Source organism: Oncorhynchus kisutch, linkage group LG20, assembly GCF_002021735.2.
Source record: "Oncorhynchus kisutch isolate 150728-3 linkage group LG20, Okis_V2, whole genome shotgun sequence".
In the NCBI taxonomy this organism is placed as follows: Eukaryota; Metazoa; Chordata; class Actinopteri; order Salmoniformes; family Salmonidae; genus Oncorhynchus; species Oncorhynchus kisutch.
Genome location: NC_034193.2, coordinates 39403931 through 39424441, shown reverse-complemented (window position 1 = coordinate 39424441; position 20511 = coordinate 39403931). Strand labels below are relative to the sequence as shown.

Genomic DNA, 20511 nt, shown 5'->3' with positions numbered 1-20511 from the left:
ATACAGTAAGGAGATTATATTAAAACCAAAGCTATACAGCGCTTTAAAAAGAAAGAGCAATTTCTTAGAAACCTTTCTAAAGGACATGTAGGATCATTTTTATCTTCTTAATTTCTTCTATTTCTTTTGTTACTTCTCTCATGTCATCTTTCTGTTTTTATTCCAGAGCATGAGAAGACGCAGTGCGAGCGAGACAGAGAAAGCATCCAGGTCTCCTCCAACACAGGCTCGTTTTCCTTCTTCCACCTACGCCCCGCCGTCAGTCAGTATGTTCCTACCTGCGACCAGCATGGTGCCTACGAGCCTACCCAGTGCCACGGTAGCATTGGGCAGTGCTGGTGTGTGGACGGCAATGGTCAGGAGATCTCCAACACTAGAACTGGCCCCGGCCAAAGACCTTTGTGTGAGTGACTGCCTCAAAAGACGGAGGGGGCGATTGGTCATCCTTGGCTTGTACCTTTAATATTCATATTCAACATATTCATGCACATTCATGTCCATTCCATTACACTCAACATTTGCACCCGCATGCTAAATAAAAATACATTAGGAACCCACTGGGCACATACTAGTTGAATTAACATTGTTTCCACGTCATTTCAACAAAAAAGTTATATGTGATGACATTAAATCAATGTGAAAAACTGATTGGATTTGCAAAAAGTAATCAAAGTAAAGTAACTTTTAACCTAAATTCAATGGCATGGTTGAACGTTTTGTTGATTTCACATTTAATTTAGGTTAGTTGAAAACTCAATCATATGCAAATCAAAACTAGAGGTGGATAGGACGTCTGTGCCCAGTGGGAAATGACAATGTAACTTCAGTTGTCCTTCCTTGACAGGTATTGACCGGGGAGTTATTCCTCCCCCGATCGGACCCACCACCAGGCCGGATGTCTCTCCTGTGGCCCCAGGGACCCACCTGCTCTTTGCCCAGAGCGGGAAGATCGAGCAAATCCCCCTGGATGGATACAGCATGAACAAAGGGGAGGCCAAAGCCCTGCTGCACCTGCCTGTGAGGCTCCACATTGATGCACCTCAACTCACCTCACATTATCTCAGTCAGACAGCCAGTCAGTTTGTTAGTCAGTCATTCAGTCAAGCACTGCACATCACTTGCTACAAGCACTGTGGGAAGTTACTTATTGACTCACAAACTTTAACTCACTCACTCACTCTCTTCTCGAGTGAGTGATTAACTCTGTCAGTAACTCACTCCTCTGTAAGCCCTGGCCTACCACGCCTTGTCAAGATGGCCACTCACCAGATGGCCAGAGCTGTCTTCTAAGACCCCCAGTCTTAGGTTGAATGAAAATAGTATTTTTTTATCATCTCTTTCTTGCATGTCAGATATTTCCTTTAGCCGGACTGAGAGTGCGTTGATGGGTGTCGTGGGTCCACGTACCCACTCTCTGGAATGTCCCAAATGCCACTTGAACAATCTCCTGATTGTGTGAGTCGGCCATCCATACTCGTCCTCAGGCTTTTCTTCTTTCTTCTCACTAGCGTGGAATGGTCTGGCAGAACAGCGGGATTCCCCATAAATGCTTCAATTGTTTGGCTAACCGTATTCTGCCATTTTGAAATGTAATGTAACATTGTGTATTTCTTATGTCATTTGGTTGAACCCCATCTGAAATGAGTGGGGCGAGATATTAACACTATTAAAGTCATTCCTGTTCTGCTTGCAACATAAATTTGACAATCTTGATAAAAAAACATTTATAACATTACTGCAATGTTCTCTTGGTGTAAACAGGGGCTCCATTGAGTGTGTGTGTGACATCCTATATTCTGACATTAGAATGGTTTCCAATTAGCAGTTAAGAAGGGAAAACACAAGGAATCATTTTTTTTGTACCAGGCCAGCTACACACTACTATGGTGCAAAGTGTATTGGATAATTGGTCTATTCAATGTGTCAATGTGTTTTGTATCTGTCCCGATCTAAATAAACCATAAATCAATAAAACCCTCTGTCTCTATGTGTTGCTCCCAGGACAGAGTGGCGATCGCTGTGGCCTACGACTGTGTGGAGAAGATGGTGTACTGGACAGACATCACAGGGCCCTCCATCAGCAAGGCCAGCCTAGAGGGAGGAGAAACCATCTCTCTTGTCACAACAGGTGAGCAGTACACAGGTCTCAGGCCAGTCTGGACGGCAGAGACACTATCTCTCTCATCACAACAGGTGAGCAGTACACAGGTCTCAGGTCAGCCTGGAGGGAGGAGACACCAACTATCTCGTTACAAAAGGTGAGCTGTTCACAGGTCTGAGGTCAGCCTGCAGGGAAAAGACACCATTTCTCTCGTCACAACCGCTTTAGTACACAGGTCTCAGGCCAGTCAGTCAGGAGGAGACACAATCTCTCTCGTCACAACAGGTGAGAGGTACACTGGTCTGAGATCAGCTCAAACCTAGCTAGCCTGGTCCATGAAACGCATCAAGAATGATAATAGTTAACTTTTCATTTATCATGTTTTATTTCTCATGGATTTCTCATAATTGACTTGTGTGCCTTTATAAAGGCTTATTCATGAAATATAGTATAATGTGTAAACAAAAAACAAAAGTTCCGTGAAACAACACGGACAAATGACGGATTGTGATCCATTGTCTTGGTAGTCTTTCAATGTACTGTCACGAACGTCGTAGTGAGGAGGCCAAAGCGCAGCGGGATGTGAATACATCCTTTTAATGATAGATGAAAAAAAACACGAAGTACACTAAACAAACAAAATATCAAAATGACCGTGACCGCTATAAACACTGAGTGCAAACATGCAACTTCACATAGACATAGATAATAACCCACGAAATACCCAAAGAAGATGGCTGCCTAAATATGGCTCCCAAACAGACAACGATAAACACCTGCCTCTAATTGAGAACCAATCTAGGCAACCATAGACATATATAAACACCTAGATGGTAAACAACCCCATAAACCTACAAAACCCCTAGACAGTACAAAACCACATACATCACCATTGTCACACCCTGACCTAACCAAAACAATAAAGAAAACAAAGAATACTCAGGTCAGGGTGTGACAGTACCCCCCCACAAAGGTGCGGACTCCGGACGCAAAACCTAATCTAAAGGGTAGGGTCCGGGTGGGCCTTTTTCACGGCGGCGGCTCGGGTGCAGGACGTGGACCCCGCTCTACCTCAGGCCCCGGACTGAAGATCATCGTAGAGGGCGTCACTGGACTGAGAAGCGGCTCTGGCAGCTCCGGGCAGGAGGGAGATTCCAGCATCGACGGCGTGACAGGCGGCATCGGCAGCTCCTGGTTGGCTGACGGCTCTGGTGGCTCCTGGCTGGCTGACAGCTCTGGCGGGTCATGGCTGGCTGACAGCTCTGGCGGCTCCTGGCTGGCTGACAGCTCTGGCGGCTCCGGACAGGAGGGAGACTCTGGCGGCTCCGGACAGGAGGGAGACTCTGGCGGCTCCGGACAGGAGGGAGACTCTGGCGGCTCCGGACAGGAGGGAGACTCTGGCGGCTCCGGACAGGAGGGAGACTCTGGCGGCTCCGGACAGGAGGGAGACTCTGGCGGCTCCGGACAGGAGGGAGACTCTGGCGGCTCCGGACAGGAGGGAGACTCTGGCGGCTCCGGACAGGAGGGAGACTCTGGCGGCTCCGGACAGGAGGGAGACTCTGGCGGCTCCGGACAGGAGGGAGACTCTGGCGGCTCCGGACAGGAGGGAGACTCTGGCGGCTCCGGACAGGAGGGAGACTCTGGCGGCTCCGGACAGGAGGGAGACTCTGGCGGCTCCGGACAGGAGGGAGACTCTGGCGGCTCCGGACAGGAGGGAGACTCTGGCGGATCCGGACTGGAGGGAGACTCTGGCGGATCCGGACTGGACCTGTCGTGGTAGGTTCCGATCTGCGGCCTGTCGTAGGGGATTCCGGTCTGTAGACTGTTGCTGGACGCTCTGGACTGGGTACTGTAGCCGGACGCTCTGGACTGGGTACTGTAGCCGGACGCTCTGGGCTGGGTACTGTTGCCGAATGCTCTGGACTGGGTACTGTTGCCGGACGCTCTGGACTGGTGAGGCGCACTGTAGGCCTGATGCGTGGTGCCGGCACTGGTGGTTCTGTGCCGAGGACACGCACCTCAGGGCGAGTGCGGGGAGGATGAACAGGGCGTACTGGACTGCCGAGGCGCACTATAGTCCTGGTGCGTGGTGTCGGCACTGGTGGTACCGGGCTGGAGACACGCACCTCGGGGCGAGTGCGGGGAGAAGGAACAGGGCGTACTGGACTGCCGATTCGCACTATAGACCTGGTGTGTGGTGCCGGCACTGGAGGTACCGGGCTGGGGACACGCACCTCAGGGCGAGTGCAAGGAGCAGGAACAGGGAGTAATGGACCCTGGAGGCGCACTGGTGGCCTGGTGCGTGGTGCCCCTCACTGGTGGTACCGGGCTGGAGACACGCACCTCAGGGCGAGTGCGGGGAGGAGGAACAGGGCGTACAGGGCTCTGGAGACGCACAGGAAGCCTGGTGCGTGGTGTTGGCACTGGTGGTACTGGGCTGGGGACACGCACCTCAGGGCGAGTGCGGGGAGCAGGCACAGGACGTACTGGGCTGTGGAGGCGTACTGGACGTCTGGAGTGTAAAGCTGACACAACCCGTCCTGGCTGGATGCTCATTCTAGAGATGCGCACTGGAGACACTGCGCGCATCTCTGCATAACACGGTGCCTGACCAGTTACACGCTCCCCACAGTAAGCACGAGGAGTTGGCTCAGGTCTCCTACCTGACTTAGCCAATCTCCTCGTGTGCTCCCCCAAAAAACATTTATTGGGGCCGCCTCTCGGGCTTCCGTGCTAGCCATGTACCCTTATATCTTCGCCGTTCCTCCATTCTCCTGTATCCCTCCTCGCACTGTTCCAAAGAATCCCATGCAGGCTCTGGCACTCTCCCTGGATTGATCGACCAACTCTCAATATCCTCCCAGGTTGTTACCCATTCGTCCTTCTCCCGGGTCCATTTCTCCATTAAGCGCTGTTCCTCCCAATCACGCTGCTTGGTCCTTTTAAGGTGGGTTATTCTGTCACGTTCGTCGTAGTGAGGAGACCAAAGCGCAGCGTGATGTGAATACATCTTCTATTTATTAATGAAGACGAACACTAAACAAACTATACAAAATAACAAAATGACCTTGAAGCTATCTTACAAAAGTGCAGACACAGGCAACTAGACATAGACATAGATAATAACCCACGAAATACCCAAAGAAGATGGCTGCCTAAATATGGTTCCCAATCAGAGACAACGATAAACACCTGCCTCTATTTGAGAACCAATCTAGGCAACCATAGACATATATAAACACCTAGATGGTAAACCTGAACAGGCAGTTAACCCACTGTTCCTAGGCCGTCATTGAAAATAAGAATTTGTTCTTAACTGACTTGCCTAGTTAAATAAAGGTAAAACAACAACAACAAAAAACAACAACCCCATAAACCTACAAAACCCCTAGACAGTACAAAAACCACATACATCACCCATGTCACACCCTGACCTAACCAAAACAATAAAGAAAACAAAGAATACTCAGGTCAGGGTGTGACATGTACACTATATATCCAAAAGTATGTGGGCACCAATTCAAATGAGTGGATTTGGCTATTTCATCCACACCCGTTGCTGACAGGTGTATAAAATCGGGCACACGCCCATGCAATCTCCATAGACAAACATTGCCAGTAGAATGGCATTACTGAAGAGCTAAGTGACTTTCAATGTGGCACCATCATAGGATGCCACCTTTCCAACAGTGGTGGAAAAAGTACCCAACTATCATACTTGAGTAAAGGTAAAGAAATAATTAATAGAAAATGACTCCAGTAAAAGGAAAAGTCACCCAGTAAAATTCTACTTGAGTAAAAGTATAAAAGTATTTGGTTTAAAATATACTTAAGTATCAAAAGTAGAAGTATAAATAATTTCAAATTCCTTATATTGACCAAACCAGATGGCACGAATTTCTTGTTTTTTTCATTTACAGAAAGCCACAGACACACTCCAACATTCAGACATAATTTACAAACGAAGCACGTTGGTTCAGTGTGTCCGCCAGATCAGAGGCAGTAGGGATGACCAGGGACGTTCGGTTGATAAGTGCGTGAATTTGACTATTTTCCTGTCCTGCTAAGCATTCAAATGTAACGAGTACTTTTGGGTGTCAAGGAAAATGTATGGAGTAAAAAGTACAATATTTTCTTAAGGAATGTAGTGAAGTAAAAGTAAAAGTAGTCAAAAATATACATAGTAAAGTACAGATACCCCAAAAAATGACTTAAATGGTACTTTAAGTTAATTTTTCCTTAAGTACTTTACACCACTGCTTTCTAACAAGTATGTCAAATGTCTGCCCTGCTAGAGCTGCCCCGGTCAGCTCTGGTAACAACAATGGCTAAGCTGCAAAGCGGTAGGCCACACAAGCTCACAGAACGGGAACGCCAAGTGCTGAAACACATTGCATGTAACACTCACTACCGAGTTCCAAACTGCCTCTGGAAGCAACGTCAGCACAAGAACTGTTCGTTAAGGACCTTCAAGAAATTGGTTTCCATGGCCGAGCAGCTGCATACAAGCCTAAGATCACCATGCGCAATGCCAAGCGTCGGCTGGAGTGGTGTGAAAGCTCGCCGCCATTGGACTCTGGAGCAGTGAAAATGCATTCTCTGGAGTGAGGAATCATTTTTCACCATCTGGCAGTCCTGATGGACGAATACCCGCCTGAATACATAGTGCCAACTGTAAAGTTTGGTGGAGGAGGAATAATGGTCTGGGGCTGTTTTTCATGGTTCAGGCTAGGCCCCTTAGTTCCAGTGAAGCATACAACAGCATACAATGACATGCTAGACGATTCTGTGCTTCCAACTTTGTGGCAAAGTTTGGGGAAGGCCCTTTCCTGTTTCAGCATGACAATGCACAGAGAATGGTGATAGTAAATCTAAATGCTAGTATAACCAAGTGCAGCTCTTCAACTGCCCACACCCTCCCGCCTGACTAGCATAACTACTCTGGACAGTTCTGACCTAGAATATGTGGACAACTACAAATACCTAAGGTGTCTGGTTAGACTGTAAACTCTCCTTCCAGACTCACATTAAACATCCCCAATCCAAAAATAAATCTAGAATCATCTTGCTATTTCGCAACAAAGCCTCCTTCACTCATGCTGCCAAACATACCCTCGTAAAACTGACTATCCTACCGATCCTTGACTTTGTCGATGTCATTTACAAAATAGCTCCCAACACTCTACTCTGCAAACGGGATGCAGTCTATCACACTGCCATCCGTTTTATCACCAAAGCCCCATATACCACCCACCACTGCGACCTGTATGCTCTCGTTGGCTGGCCTTCACTACATATCCATCACCAAACTCACTGGCTCCAGGTCATCTATAAGTCTTTGCTAGGTAAAGCCCCGCTTTATCTCAGCTCACTGGTCACCATAGCAACGCCCACCCGTAGCACGCGCTCCAGCAGGTATATTGCACTGGTCATCCCCAAAGCCAACACTTCCTCTGGCCGCCTTTCCTTACAGTTCTCTGCTGACTGGAACGAATTGCAAAAATCTCTGAAGCTGGAGTCTTATATCTCCCTCTCTAACTTTAAGCATCAGCTGTCTGAGCAGCTTACCGATCACTGTACCTGTACAAAGCCAATTTGTAAATAGCACACCCTCTTGCTCTTTTGCACCACAGTATCTCTACTTGCATAGCATCATCTGCACATCTATCACTCCAGTATTAATGCTAAATTGTAATTATTTTTGTCTCTAGGGCCTATTTATTGCCTACCTCCCTACTCTTCTACATTTGCACACAATGTACATAGATTTTTCTATTTTTATTTTATTTTGTTATTGACTGTATGTTTATTTATATGTAACTCTGTGTTGTTGTTTTTGTCGCACTACTTTGCTTTATCTTGGCCAGGTCGCAGTTATAAATGAGAACTTGTTCACAACTGGCATACCTGGTTAAATAAAGGTGAAAAAAAGGTCCATACTGAAATTATTTTTTGAGATTGGTGTGGAAGAACTTGACTGGCCTGCACAGAGCCCTGAACTCAACCCCATCGAACGGCTTTGGGATGAATTTGAACGCCAACTGCGAGCCAGCTCTAATCACCCAACATCAGTGCCTGACCTCACTAATGCTCTTGTGGCTGAACGGAAGCAAGCAATGTTCCAAAATCTAGTGGAAAGCCTTCCCAGAACAGTGGAGTCTTTTAAAGCAGCAATGGGGGCACCAACGCCATATTAATGTCCATGATTTTGGAATGAGATGTTCGACGAGCAGGTGTCAACATACTTTTGGTCATGTAGTGTATAACTCCCAGGGATGGAAATAAAGCTAACCTAAGGATAGTATTTTTCATATCGGGATTGTAGAAAATGTGCCCAACTAGCTCGCTGGCTAGTGATTTTTTTCTTCTTAAATGTCCCACAGATTTTGGACCCGGGCTTGTAGAAATTGCGGTCTATTCGCCTGGCGGGCCAGTGCTCAAAATACTTAAATTCCATCCCTGAAAACCCTCATACAAAATCTGTAGTTTCTGTCTGAACTAGGCGTAACGATATCATCCTTCTCTCTTCCTCAGACCTGGAGAGCCCAGAGGGTTTGGCTATCGACCACCTGGCCCGGCTAATGTTCTGGACGGACTCCATGAAGGACAGGATTGAGGTGGCCAAACTGGACGGAAGCCAGCGCCGTGTTCTCTTTGACACCGACCTGGTCAACCCCCGGCCCATCGTCGCTGACCCCTCCTATGGGTACGTGTCTTTGGACAATGTCTGACTTTTGATTCCTTTGATGCAAATTTGCGATTAAATAAGCAGTTAATTATTTGTGCTGAATAATATTGTTCTTAACCGCTAAGGCCTAGAATGATTTTGCTAGCGAATCTGTCAGGTTAGCCTTTTCATGGTTTAGATAGCACGTAGGTACAGTACAGAGGAGCCTCTTAAAGAAGAAGTTACAGGTCTGTGAGAGCCAGAAATCTTGCTTGTTTGTAGGTGACCAAATACTTATTTTCCACCATAATTTGCAAATAAATTCATTAAGAATCCTACAATGTGATTTTCTGAAAAGAAATTCTCATTTTGTCTGTCATAGTTGAAGTGTACCTATGATGAAAATTACAGGCCTCTCTCATCTTTTTAAGTGGGAGAACTTGCACAATTTGGTGGCTGACTACAGCCCCACTGTAGGTTTGATGTAGGGTTGACAACACAAATCACTGGTGCTGTGTTCCTTTTTAAAGCTGTTGGTTTAAAAATATGGTCCTAAGCATTGTGACAGGAACATGTTTTCTATGGCTTGTTGTCCAGACGACTCTACTGGGCAGACTGGAACAGAGACGGGCCCAAGATCGAGATGTCCAACATGGACGGAACCGACAGGACAGTCTTGGTTAAGGACGACCTGGGGCTGCCCAACGGCCTGACATACGACACTGAGAGCCAGCAACTGTGCTGGGCCGACGCCGGTAAGAGGCTACGCTAAACATGCAGACACTATCTGTAAAAAGCTATGTTAAACGTTGCTTACACTATTGAAGTTGTTAAGAAGGTGTGCTAAACATGCTAACACTAGTGATGCTAGTAAGAAGCTATTCTAAACATGCTAACCCTATTGATGCAGGTAAAGATGCTACACTAAAGATGCTAACACTATTGATATTGTGAGCTAAACATGCTATGTAGCAATCCATGGGAAAATCCCACTGTACTGAGACAGTTCAGATGACTCAGTTAGTTGGAGCATGGTGCTAGCCAGTGGTGGATAAAGTACTGTATTGTCATACTTGAGTAAAAGTAAGGATACCTTAATAGAAAATGACTCAAGTAAAAGTGAAAGTCACCCACTTGAGTAAAAAAAGTAAAAGTATAAATAATTTCAAATTCCTTATATTAAGCAAACCAGACGGCACTATATTATTTATTTATTTTATTTATGGATAGCCAACACTCAGACATAATTTACCAATGAAGCATGTGTGTTTAGTGAGTCCGCCAGATCAGAGGCATAAGGGATGACCAGGGATGTTTTCTTGCATATATTGGACCATTTTCCTGTGCGAAGCATTCAAAATGTAACGAGTACTTTTGGGTAGCAGGGAAAATGTACGGAGTAAAAAGTACATTATTTTCTTTAGGAATGTAGTGAAGTAAAAGTAAAAGTTGTCAAAAATGTAAATAGTAAAGTAAAGTACAGATACCCCAAAAAACTACTTAAGTCATACTTTTTAAAGTATTTTTACTTAAGTACTTTACACAACTGGTGCTCACAGCAGGGATGTTGGTTTGACTGCTGCATGTTTTCTTTTACCTTTACAGGTACTCGTAAGGTACAGTGTATGGACCCCAACGGTAGGAACCGTAGGACTATTGTGGAAGGGATTCAGTATCCTTTTGCCATCGTATCCCATGGGAGGAACCTTTACTACACTGACTGGAGAAGGTATGATGACCTGGGTCCGGTTTCCCAAAAGCATCTTAAGGCTAAATTCATTGTTTGAACCTTGGTAGGAGCATCGTTAAATCTCCAAGCTGTTTCCCAAAACTATTGTTACTAAAGTTGCTCTTGAAAATGCTTGTTGTTTACTGGCTGCCCTTCTGTAGATTATCCTACTATGCACATACAATCTCTGCTATACATAGAATCAAGATGTTCAGGCCTATCTGTCTCTCTGTGACTGACGATAACTGCAGAATGAAGTTGACCAGAAATACAAAGTCGCCAATGTCTTTGCAATTGTTACAAACAAGTGAAGGTGCTTCAAATTAAAACATGAAAATTATTTATATATATATACATATATTTAAATCATATAAAAATAAATTCTATATCAATAATTTGAGTTCTAATTTGCTAATTGTCGGCTACTGTCTGTAATTTTTGCCTAAAGATATACCTTTCATACCTGCTGTAAGCTGTGTACATGACGAATACAATTTGATTTGTTTAATTAATTAATTAATTCATACACACCTATTTCATGAGCATGCATCCATTTCCCATTACTTAAAATGTTCAGATTTGTATACATCAGGTCAGTATATTGCCCATTTTCAAAAGATTCATGAAAATAAATAAAAAACTTTGGCAATGAATGATCGAAAGGATTATTGTCATGTAGAATGTATTTTTTCACGGCAGTCAATAGTGTAAGAGCCTTCATTAGAATGGTAGTCGACTTCAAAGTTATGAGTATGAGGTTTATGCTCTCTTTCTTCATAGCCATTTGAAAGAGTTCTATTCATTTAAAAAAGCGACTGTCTCATAAATGTCCATATTTGTTTAATGACAATGTTTATTTGATGTGACCAATGGTGAAAAAAGTACACAATTGTCATACTTGAGTAAAAGTAAATATACCTTAAAACTTATTCGGGATTGGTTTCCCTTCCACGGGACGGTTGAGCTAACGTAAGCTAATGCGATTAGCATGAGGTTGTAAGTAACAAGAGAATTTCCCAGGACATAGACATATCTGATATTGGCAGAAAGCTTAAATTCTTGTTAATCTAACTGCACTGTCCAATTTACAGTAGCTATTACAGTGGAATAATACAATGCTATTGTCTGAAGAGAGTGCCTAATTTTGAACATTCAAATGTATTAATAAACAAATTAGGCACATTTGGGCAGTCTTGATACAACATTTTGAACAGAAATGCAATGGTTCATTGGATCAGCCTAAAACTTTACACATGCACTGCTGCCATCTAGTGGCCAAAATCTAAATTCCACCTGGTCTGGAATAATACATTTTGGCCTTTCTCTTGCATTTCAAAGATGATGGTAAGAAGAACGTTTTTTTTCTCCTTTGTATTATTTTTTACCAGATGTATTGTGTTATATTATCCTACATCCCTTTCACATTTCCACAAACTTCAAAGAGTTTCCTTTCAAATAGTACCAAGAATATGCATATCCTTGCTTCAGGGCCTGAGCTACAGGCAGTTAGATTTGGGTATGTAATTTTAGGCAAAAATTGAAAAAAAGGGGCGGATTTATTAATAGAAAATGAGTCAAGTAAAAGTGAGTTGGCCAGTAAAATACTACTTAAGTAAAAATCTAAAGGTATTTGGTTTTAATTATACTTAAGTATCAAAAGTAAAAGTAGAAGTATAAATGATTTTAAATTCCTTATATTTTTATTAAGCAAACTAGACGGCACCATTTTCTTTTTTCTTTACAGATTACCAGGGGATCACTCCAACACTCAGACAGCATTTACAAACTAAGCATTTGTGTTTAGTGAGTCTGCCAGATCAGAGGCAGTAGAGATGACCAGGGATGTTCTCTTGATAAGTGTGTAAATTGGACTACGTTTCTGTCCTGCTAACCATTCAAAAAGTAACAAGTATTTTTGGGTGCCAGGGAAAATGTATGGAGTAAAAGTAGATAAATTTTCTTTAGGAATGTAGTAAAGTAAAAGTTGTCAAATATGATTAGTAAAGTATTATTTAAAAAGTATTATTACTTAAGTAATGTATAGCACTAAGCATGGCTCAAACGTTGGCGTGTGGTCCCGAGGGGGCCCAGCGAATGTTTAGAAAATGCTCTGATAATGTCGTTTGCTGTTGCCAGGGAGGCGGTGGTAGCCGTGGACCGCACAACGGACAGAGAGACGGACGAGTTTCTGCCACAGAAGCGTTCACGAGTGTACGGCATTGCCACGACCCCAACTCAATGCCCACAAGGTAAGCCTCCTCACACTTCCTCACTCTCTCAATAGCCTTGGTTTGCATCCCACATGGCACCCTATAGGCTCTGGTCAAAATAAGTACACTATATAAGGAATAGGGTACCATTTGGAGATAGAAAAGGTTGGTGACCACTGACCTAGACTGAGTCAAGATCACTTTCGTAGTCGAAAGCAAGCCGAGATCCACCACTCTGATTTTTTTTAAACATCACTTAAAAAATATAACATTAACCTAATAAAAACAGTTCTGTAGGAATGAGGTTTGTGCAGTAGTCCTAATACATTATCACAGCATATTGGCTATATGCCTGGCCTGTCAATATTGTTAATCAGACCATATTATATTTCAAAACTCGAGCTTTGATAACAAAATAGATCAGTTGGTGTAGCGCTTGCAAGGCACAGCTGAGCATAAATGTAAATCATTCGCTGGACTGATTATAGGTATCTGCATCTGATGGTCATAATGCTTTCAAGACTGGTAACTCTGGAAAAAAAGGTCAAATTATGACATCAGTGAACATCAGGTCGGAAAGATCTAGAAAAAGAGACCAGCGTTTCTGAGTTGGATGGCGGGTCAAATAAAAAATGTTCAGTCGGATCTGCGAGTTCCCAATTGTTTTGAACACGGCATTAGCCTCAGCAGAGGGTCTGCCTCTCATGGTCCCTCCTTCCTGTCCTCTGAGGCTGACCAGAGAGACGGGACACAGTTTTCCACCTGATGGCGAAACTCGAGTCGCACTGCATCTGCCTCAGGCACAAATTCCTGTTTTTCCTATGACCCGAGAAAGTGAAATACTCCTTGATATTAAAACAGGCACGGCAAGCTACTAATAGTAATAAAAACGCAGGGCTATCGATACACCTGGCTACTCATTCATTGCAGCTACAGCGCGAGTGGAAGTAGAGAGAAGCGCGTTTTATGTTTTGTAATAGTGTTGAATAAAAACAGTGTTGACAGTGCTGAATAAAACTCAGACGTGAACTCACTCATAAAAACAGTGTTGACAGTGCTGAATAAAACTCAGACGTGAACTCACTCATAAAAACAGCTGCTCTTTGCTGTGTTATTTGACAGTCTCTCTGGTCATGGTTTTAAAAGTCATGAAACCTCTCATAGGCTAGGGTCGTGGAAGCTGTAGGTAGGCACAGTGATTTGAGCTATCCAATTGGCCAACGCAGTCGGCACACTCAATTTCACCAGAGATCTCCTGGTCCACAGGGTAGGCAGTTTGCCTTTTCAGACAAATTAAATGGTTCAAAATTGGAACACTTTGTATCCCGGTGCGCAGGGCTTCTGAATCAAGTGCACCTACCGCCTACAGCGCAACACAAAAAAAGGGACCCTTTATGCCTTTATCGTCTGCTTTTCTCCAGAAATGTTTGGTGATCGACTGGTTAGTGACCACTGGTGTAGGTCTATACAATAAACACACACGCACGTGATCTGAATTTATGTCCAATTCTATTCCATGGAATTGATCCCAACTCTAATGGTTGTGGTTCTAGACTAGTTATATAGCACTGAATTAGTCAAGTTGGATACATAGCTTTAAATACACAGCTGTACATGGATACAGTTGAGAGTCTCATAATTGTAACGTTACAGCTGGCTATGCAGAGGTTCACTTTACTCAGCAACCGCCCGATTTTCCCACCCCCCCTTCCTACATATATATCCTCACATGGTCTGGATGCAATTACTCGGGTCTGGCGGAATGTGCACCATCTGCCATGTTCATACATCTGGGGTCCCGCTGGATTCATCTGGTCTGATCCCATCCACCATGGGGGTCTGTTCTTACTTTCTGGCCTTAATTTGTGTACAGTATGAGTGGTATAGTAAGTACTTATAGTATAGTTGGCTATGTGCTGTAGATCGCCTAATGAGTGTCGACGAACGGTGGCCATTCAACATGCAGAATTGTTGTGAAATGGCGGCCGATGTTGAAAAAGAAAAATGATGCCCGATGTTGTGTGATTAAAGGCTTTAGGATGGTGAACCGCCAGCCAACTGCTTTTAACCATTCATCAAGAAAGTATTTTTAAAATTTGGATTCAAGAGGTTTTAGGTTTAGACATACAGCAGTCCCTGCCTTACATTAAAGCTAATGCAGAGGTACAAATGGTTGGGTTAGGGTTAGGGCTTACAAACTATTACGGACTACGAAGGGAAGCACAGCTGCAAGCTGTATTTACATTACAAAAAAAATACATTGACTTTTTATCAAATAATTTGTAAATAAATACCTGAAATATACAGTTGAAGTTGGAAGTTTACATACACCTTAGCCATATACATTTAAACTCAGTTTTTCACCATTTCTGACATTTAATCAGAGTAAAAAATCCCTGTCTTAGGTCAGTTAGGATCACCACTTTATTTTAAGAATGTGAAATGTCAGAATAATATTAGAGAAAATTATTTATTTAAACTTTTATTTCTATCATCACATTCCCAGTGGGTCAGAAGTTTACATACACTCAGTTAGTATTTGGTAGCATTGCCTTTAAATTGTTTAAAAGTTTTGTCAAAAGTTTTGGGTAGCCTTCCACAATAAGTTGGGTGAATTTGGGCCCCTTCCTCCTGACAGAGCTGCTGTAACTGAAAATATTTCAATTAGCTTGTCAGAAAGTTCTAAAGCCATGACATCATTTTCTGTAATTTTCCAAGCTGTTTAAAGGCACAGTCAACTTAGTGTATGTAAACTTCTGACCCACTGGAATTGTGATACAGTGAAGTGAAATAATCTGTCTGTAAACAATTGTTGGAAAAATGACTTGTCTCATGCACAAAGTAGATGTCCTAACCGACTTGCCATAACTATAGTTTCTTAACAAGACATTTTGGAATGGTTGAAAAACTAGTTTTAATGACTCCAACCTAAGTGTTTGTAAACTTCCGACTTCAACTGTACATATTACCTCAATTACCTTGAATAACCGGTGCCCCCGCACATTGTACCGGAACCCCCTGTGTATAGCCTCGCTACTGTTATTTTATTGTTGCTCCTTAATTATTTGTTATAGTTCTATATTTATTTCATTTTCTTTCTTTAAAGGATCGGACCCGTTTTTTCAATTTTCGCCTAAAATGACATACCCAAATCTAGCTGCTTCATGCTTTAGAACCTGAAGCATGGATATGCGTATTCTTGAAACCATTTTAAATGAAATACTTTGAAGTTTATGGAAATGTTCAATTCATGTAGGAGAATGTAACACATTAGATCTGATAAAACATATATATATATTTTTTACCATAATTTTTTAAATGCAAGGGAAAGGCCATAATGTATTATTCCAGCCGAGGTGCAATTTAGATTTTGGCCACTAGATGGCAACAGTGTATGTGCAACATTTTAGGCTGATCCAAAGAACCATTGCATTTCTGTATAAAAAAAGATGTATAAAGACTGCCTAAATGTGCCTAATTGGTTTATTAATACATTTCAAGTTCATAACTGTGCACTCTCAAACAATAGCATGGTATTATTTCACTGTAATAACTACTGTAAATTGGACAGTGCAGTTGGCTTAAATTCTTGTTAATCTTTCTGCCAATATCAGATACAGTGCCTTGCGAAAGTATTCGGCCCCCTTGAACTTTGCGACCTTTTGCCACATTTCAGGCTTCAAACATAAAGATATAAAACTGTATTTTTGTGAAGAATCAACAACAAGTGGGACACAATCATGAAGTGGAACGACATTTATTGGATATTTCAAATAACAAATCAAATACTGAAAAATTGGGCGTGCAAAATTATTCAGCCCCCTTAAGTTAATACTTTGTAGCGCCACCTTTTGCTGCGATTACAGCTGTAAGTCGCTTGGGGTATGTCTATCAGTTTTGCACATCGAGAGACTGAATTTTTTTCCCATTCCTCCTTGCAAAACAGCTCGAGCTCAGTGAGGTTGGATGGATAGCATTTGTGAACAGCAGTTTTCAGTTCTTTCCACAGATTCTCGATTGGATTCAGGTCTGGACTTTGACTTGGCCATTCTAACACCTGGATATGTTTATTTTTTAACCATTCCATTGTAGATTTTGCTTTATGTTTTGGATCATTGTCTTGTTGGAAGACAAATCTCCGTCCCAGTCTCAGGTCTTTTGCAGACTCCATCATTCTTCCAGAATGGTCCTGTATTTGGCTCCATCCATCTTCCCATCAATTTTAACCATCTTCCCTGTCCCTGCTGAAGAAAAGCAGGCCCAAACCATGATGCTGCTACCACCATGTTTGACAGTGGGGATGGTGTGTTCAGAGTGATGAGCTGTGTTGCTTTTACGCCAAACATAACGTTTTGCATTGTTGCCAAAAAGTTCAATTTTGGTTTCATCTGACCAGAGCACCTTGTTCCACATGTTTGGTGTGTCTCCCAGGTGGCTTGTGGCAAACTTTAAACTACACTTTTTATGGATATCTTTAAGAAATGGCTTTCTTCTTGCCACTCTTCCATAAAGGCCAGATTTGTGCAATATACGACTGATTGTTGTCCTATGGACAGAGTTTCCCACCTCAGCTGTAGATCTCTGCAGTTCATCCAGAGTGATCATGGGCCTCTTGGCTGCATCTCTGATCAGTCTTCTCCTTGTATGAGCTGAAAGTTTAGAGGGACGGCCAGGTCTTGGTAGATTTGCAGTGGTCTGATACTCCTTCCATTTCAATATTATCGCTTGCACAGTGCTCCTTGGGATGTTTAAAGCTTGGGAAATCTTTTTGTATCCAAATCCGGCTTTAAACTTCTTCACAACAGTATCTCGGACCTGCCTGGTGTGTTCCTTGTTCTTCATGATGCTCTCTGCGCTTTTAACGGATCTCTGAGACTATCACAGTGCAGGTGCATTTATACGGAGACTTGATTACACACAGGTGGATTGTATTGATCATCATTAGTCATTTAGGTCAACATTGGATCATTCAGAGATCCTCACTGAACTTCTGGAGAGAGTTTGCTGCACTGAAAGTAAAGGGGCTGAATAATTTTGCACGCCCAATTTTTCAGTTCTTGATTTGTTAAAAAAGTTTGAAATATCCAATAAATGTCGTTCCACTTCATGATTGTGTCCCACTTGTTGTTGATTCTTCACAAAAAAATACAGTTTTATATCTTTATGTTTGAAGCCTGAAATGTGGCAAAAGGTCTCAAAGTTCAAGGGGGCCGGATACTTTCGCAAGGCACTGTATGTCTATGTCCTGGGAAATGTTCTTGTTACGTACAACCTCATGATAATCACATTAGCCTATGTTAGCTCAACCGTCCTGATGGGGACCCACCGATCCTGTAGAGGTTTTAATAATAGAGCTCTCAGTCTGGTTTACATTACTGCATAATCAAGACCACAGGACCAAGAACAGTGTAAATCTGTTCTGACTGTCTTTTTCAAAGTACTCTGGGTGTCTGAAACACTCCTAGAGCATACAGTGAATGTTTTTGTGTGTGTGAAATGTCACATGTTATCAATTAAACAGTTTTTAGTGTACGAGTATGTAGCTGTGTATGTTGTTATAGCACTGTGAATATCCCTACTGCTGCTTTTGGTGGGGTTTGCTCTTATTCTTATTCAGACCACATGTAGTGTGCATTTGATATCAAAGTACAATTTAAAGTACACTTGTGCCAAATGGCTAGAAACTCCTGTAAATGATGGTAATGTTATCCAAATGTCTTCCACAGCATATAACTACTGCTCGAACAACGGAGGCTGTTCACACCTTTGTCTACCTCGCCGCGGCGGCTTCACCTGCCGGTGCCCAGACGTGGTGGACGGAAGCTGTGTAGAGAGGAACTTGTGAGGACTGAAGAGAGATCAGTAGATTCTCCTGCTAACTGCACAAAAGGAGTTGTGACACGTGTGCCTTCCAACTTCCTATTTAGAGGAAGAAAGATAAGCTGCATCCGGCTGCCGGTTGCTCTGTGGCCCAAATCCATTCAGATCGCTAGGCCTCTATTGCTCAGTTCCTTGTTGATTTCCCTCTGGCAGATCTGAGAGGATTGGGTAGTTTGTAAGGATATGATAGGGATCTCTACTGTAGTTCTCTGGTTGGTTAGGTGGAGTTGCTATCCTATTGCTTCCACCTATCTAGTCCTTTGACCTTGTTACTGTGTGTATTTGAAACCTCACAAATTATTTTGCCATTATTTTCTGATCCATTTGATAAAAAGTCACATTGTATTTTTTGTATTGTAAATAAATACCTGAAATATATAGTTGAAGTCAGAAGTTTACATACACCTTAGCCAAATACATTTAAACTCACAATTCCTGACATTTAATCCTAGTAAAAATTCCCTGTTTTAGGTCAGTTAGGATCACTACTTTATTTTAGGAATGTGAAATGTCAGAATAATAGTAGAGAGAAGGATTTATTTCAGAATTTCTTTCTTTCATCACATTCCCAGTGGGTCAGAAGTTGACAAAAACTCAGTATTCGGTAGCATTGCCTTTAAATTGCTGAACTTGGGTCAAACGTTTCGGGGAGCCTTCCACAAGCTTCCCACAATAAGTTGGGTGAATTTTGGCCCATTCCTCCTGACAGAACCTGTGTAACTGAGTCAGGTTTTTTTAGGCCTTCTTGCTCACACACGCTTTTTCCGTTTTGCCCACACATTTTCTATGGGATTGAGGTCAGGCCTTTGTGATGGCCACTCCAATACATTGGCTTATTGTCCTTAAGCCACTTTGCCACAACTTTGGAAGTATGCTTCCAAAGTTGTTGTCCATTGTCCATTTGGAAGACCCATTTGTGACCAAGCTTTAACTGATGTCAAGACTGATGTCTTGAGATGTTGCTTTAATATATCCGCATAATTTTCCTTCCTCATGAAGCCATCTATTTTGTGCACCAGTTCCTCCTGCAGCAAAAAACCCTACAAAATGATGCTGCCACCCCTGTGCTTCACAGTTGGGATGGTGTTCTTCGGCTTGCAAGCCTACCCATTTTTCCTCCAAACATAACGATAGTCATTATGGCCAAACAGTTCTATTTCTGTTTCATTAGACCAGAGGACATTTCTCCAAAAAGTACAATCTTTGTCCCCATGTGCAGTTGCAAACCGTAGTCTGGCTTTTTCATGGTGGTTTTGGAGCAGTGGCTTCTTCCTTGCCGAGCAGCCTTTGTCGATATAGGACTAGTTTTACTGTGGATATAGATACTTTGGTACCTGTTTCCTCCAGCATCTTCACATGGTCCTTTTCTGTTGTTCTGGGAATTATTTGCACTTTTCGCACCAAAGTACGCTCATCTCTAGGAGACAAAGCATCTCCTTACTGAGCGGCATGGCGGCTGCTTGGTCCCATGGTGTTTATACTTGCGTACTATTGTTTGTACAGATGAACGTGGTTCCTTCAGGGTTTTGGAAATTGCTCCCAAGTATGAACCAGACTTGTGGAGGTCTACAATTTTTTTTCTGAGGTCGTTGCTCATTTCTTTCGATTTTCCCATGATGTCAAGCAAAGGGGCACTGAGTTGGAAGGTAGGCCTTGAAATACATCCACAGGTACACCTCCAATTGACTCAAATGATGTCAATTCGCCTATCAGAAGCTTCTAAAGCCATGACATTTTCTGGAATTTTCCAAGCTGTAAAGGCACAGTCAACTTAGTGTATGTAAACTTTGGACCCACTGGAATTGTGATACAGTGAATTATAAGTGAAATAATCTGTCTGTAAACAATTGTTGGAAAAATTATTTGTGTCTTGCACAAAGTAGATGTCCTAACCGACTTGCCAAGACTATAGTTTGTTAACAAA

General features: G+C 42.8%; 1 protein-coding gene across 1 annotated transcript in view; it reads left to right on the top strand.

The window, feature by feature from the left end:
- The window catches only part of LOC109865856 (nidogen-1), a 75596-nt gene extending 56631 nt beyond the window's left edge, over nt 1-18965 (top strand). Inside the window, exons 13-20 of the mRNA XM_020454334.2 lie at nt 167-403; nt 845-1017; nt 2002-2128; nt 8636-8807; nt 9366-9523; nt 10374-10497; nt 12634-12746; nt 18434-18965. Of these exons, the coding sequence (XP_020309923.1) occupies nt 167-403; nt 845-1017; nt 2002-2128; nt 8636-8807; nt 9366-9523; nt 10374-10497; nt 12634-12746; nt 18434-18552 (1223 nt within the window). The 3' untranslated portion in view covers nt 18553-18965. The remainder of the gene's footprint in view (nt 1-166; nt 404-844; nt 1018-2001; nt 2129-8635; nt 8808-9365; nt 9524-10373; nt 10498-12633; nt 12747-18433) is intronic.
- The last annotated feature ends 1546 nt before the right edge of the window (nt 18966-20511 follow it).